The sequence below is a fragment of the Nicotiana sylvestris genome, chromosome 6 (assembly GCF_000393655.2).
Source record: "Nicotiana sylvestris chromosome 6, ASM39365v2, whole genome shotgun sequence".
Lineage (NCBI taxonomy): Eukaryota > Viridiplantae > Streptophyta > Magnoliopsida > Solanales > Solanaceae > Nicotiana > Nicotiana sylvestris.
In genome coordinates this window covers 134,444,761-134,447,378 of record NC_091062.1, presented here as the reverse complement: position 1 = coordinate 134,447,378, position 2,618 = coordinate 134,444,761, and the positions used below count along the sequence as shown (strand labels likewise).

The 2,618-nt window shown below is 42.2% G+C and overlaps 1 protein-coding gene across 1 annotated transcript; it reads left to right on the top strand.

Moving 5' to 3' along the window:
* The first annotated feature begins 387 nt into the window (after positions 1-387).
* On the top strand, positions 388-1,371 carry LOC138871319 (uncharacterized). Its single transcript, XM_070149191.1, has 2 exons — positions 388-1,059; positions 1,321-1,371. Exons 1-2 carry the CDS (start codon positions 388-390, stop codon positions 1,369-1,371), a joined length of 723 nt encoding a protein of 240 aa, XP_070005292.1.
* The last annotated feature ends 1,247 nt before the right edge of the window (positions 1,372-2,618 follow it).

The following is a 2,618-nucleotide window of genomic DNA, read 5'->3' as shown; positions in this document are numbered from 1 at the left end:
CTACCTAGAGATACGGTAGTAAACCCGAAGGTTGGGAACAATACTGGGCATGCAATGGCGGTGATTACTAGAAACGATCGAGGTGGTGAAATAAAGACCTCCAAGCAAAAGAAAGTTGTGAGTGATGAGGTTGAAGTACAAGATGATGATGTTCCTATAGTTGATGAGCAAGTGAGTGAAGAGAATTTGAATGCGGAAGTGAGAATTGATATTCATGATAATGAGGTGGAGACTCAAGATGACGTGAACCTATCTAGGGAACACGTAATAGACATACCGGAAATGGTAGTGCCCAAGGCTAAGGCTCCCTTGCCAAGTCCTCCTCCACCTTACCCTTAAAGAACTGTGAAGCAAAAGAATGAAAACCAATTTAAGAAGTTTATTGAGATGAAGAAAAGTTTGTCGATCAATGTTCCTTTGGTGGAAGCTCTTGAGCAAATGTCCGGTTACACCAAGTTTATGCAAGACTTGGTGACTAAAAAGAGATCCATGAATTGTGAGACCATCAAAATGACTCATCAAGTAAGTGCAATTGTGCACTCGATAGCTCCAAAGCTTGAAGATCCCGACGCTTTCACCATTCCATGTATCATTGGGAGTGCGGACTTTACAAAGGCATTGTGTGATTTTGGAGCAAGTATCAATTTGATGCCTTACTCCGTGTTCAAAACTTTGGGTATTACTCAACCGAGAGCAACTTCAATGAGATTGCAAATGGCGGATAGAACAATGAAGAGGCCGCTTAGTATTATTGATGATATACTTGTTCGGGTGGACAAGTTTATTTTGCCTGCTGACTTTGTGATTTTGGACTGCAAAGTCGACTATGAGGTGTCGATAATATTGGGAAGACCTTTCCTTGCAATATGGAAGGCATTGGTTGACGTGGAAGAAGGGGAGCTCACCTTTCAGGTGGGTGACGAAAAATTTATCTTTCATGTATGCAAATCAATGAAGCAGCTGAATAGTACTGAAGTGTGCTATTTTGTGGATCTTGTCACGGAGGTGATAGTTGATGATACTAGTGCCACGATCAATGTGAAAGATCCTTTGGAAGAGGTATTGTTGAACCTTGATGTGAATTAGGATGAAGGTCGGGTGGAGTATGTCAATGCTTTGCACGGAATGAGCTCTTATTCTTATGAGCCCCGTAAGCTCTCTTTGGATCATAAGAACAGAAAGACTCCGCCAACAAAGCCCTCAATTGAGGAACTTCCCATTTTGGAGTTGAAGCCTTTGCCTTCACACCTCAGGTATGAATTCTTGGGCCCTAGTTCAACTTTACCTATTATTCTTTCATCTTGTCTTACTAACGTGTAGGTAGATGCAACACTGAAGGTGCTCCAAAGAAAGAAAAAGGCAATTGGATAGACTCTAGCTGATATTCGGGGAATAAGCCCTGCCTTTTGCATGCACACAATTATACTTGAAGATGATGCCAAGCCCTCTGTGGAACATCAAATGAGGTTGAACAAGGCTATGTAAGAGGTTGTCAAAAAGGAGGTGATCAAGTGGTTAGATGCAGGGGTTGTGTACCCCATCTCAGATAGTTCTTGGACTTTGCCGGTACAATGTGTGCCGAAGAAGGGTGGTATGACTGTGGTTACCAATGAAATGAGTTGATTCCCACTAGGACTGTCACCGGATGGAGGGTGTGCATGGACTACCGCAAGCTAAATAAAGTGACCCGCAAAGTTCATTTTTCGTTGCCCTTTCATGACCAAATGCTAGATAGACTTACTGGGCGTGCCTTCTACTCTTTCTTGAATGGGTACTCAGATTACAACCAGATTTTGATTGCTCCAGAAGATCAGGAGAAAACCACTTTCACGTGTCCGTATGGCACCTTTGCATTTTCTAGGATGCCATTTGGTTTGTGTAATGCACCGGCTACCTTTCAACGATGTATGATGGCTATATTTACCGACATGGTGGATGACTTCTTAGAAGTGTTCATGGATGATTTCAATGTTGTGGGTGACTCCTTTGATGAGTGTTTGAAGAATCTTGACAAAGTGCTAGTCGGGTGTGAAGAGACAAATCTTGTGCTTGACCGGGAAAAATGTCACTTTATAGTCGAGGAGGGCATTTTCCTAAGCCATAAGATCTCAAAGAACGGAATAGAGGTGGACAAGGCTAAAATTGAAGTGATTTCAAAGATTCCTCCTCCTACTTCAGTCAAGGGGGTTAAGAGTTTTCTTGGGCACGCGGGGTTCTACCGAAGATTCATCAAAGACTTTTCAAAGGTAGTGAATCCTTTGTGCAAGTTATTGGAAAAGGATGCCAAGTTCGTGTTTAATGATGAATTCATGAAGGCTTTTGAACTTCTCAAGTACAAATTGACAACCACTCCCATTATTACTGCACCCAATTGGAGCTTACCTTTTGAGCTCATGTTTGATGCAAGTAATGTTGCGGTAGGAGCGGTCTTGGGTCAAAAGGTCAAAAAGATGTTTCACTCAGTGTATTATGCAAGCAAAACAATTAATGATGCTCAAGTGAATTACATAGTGACGGAAAAAGAGTTGTTAGCAATTGTGTTTGCAGTGGAGAAGTTTAGGCCTTATCTCATGGGTGCTAAGTTGATAGTTCATACTGACCATGCAGCACTCTGCTAC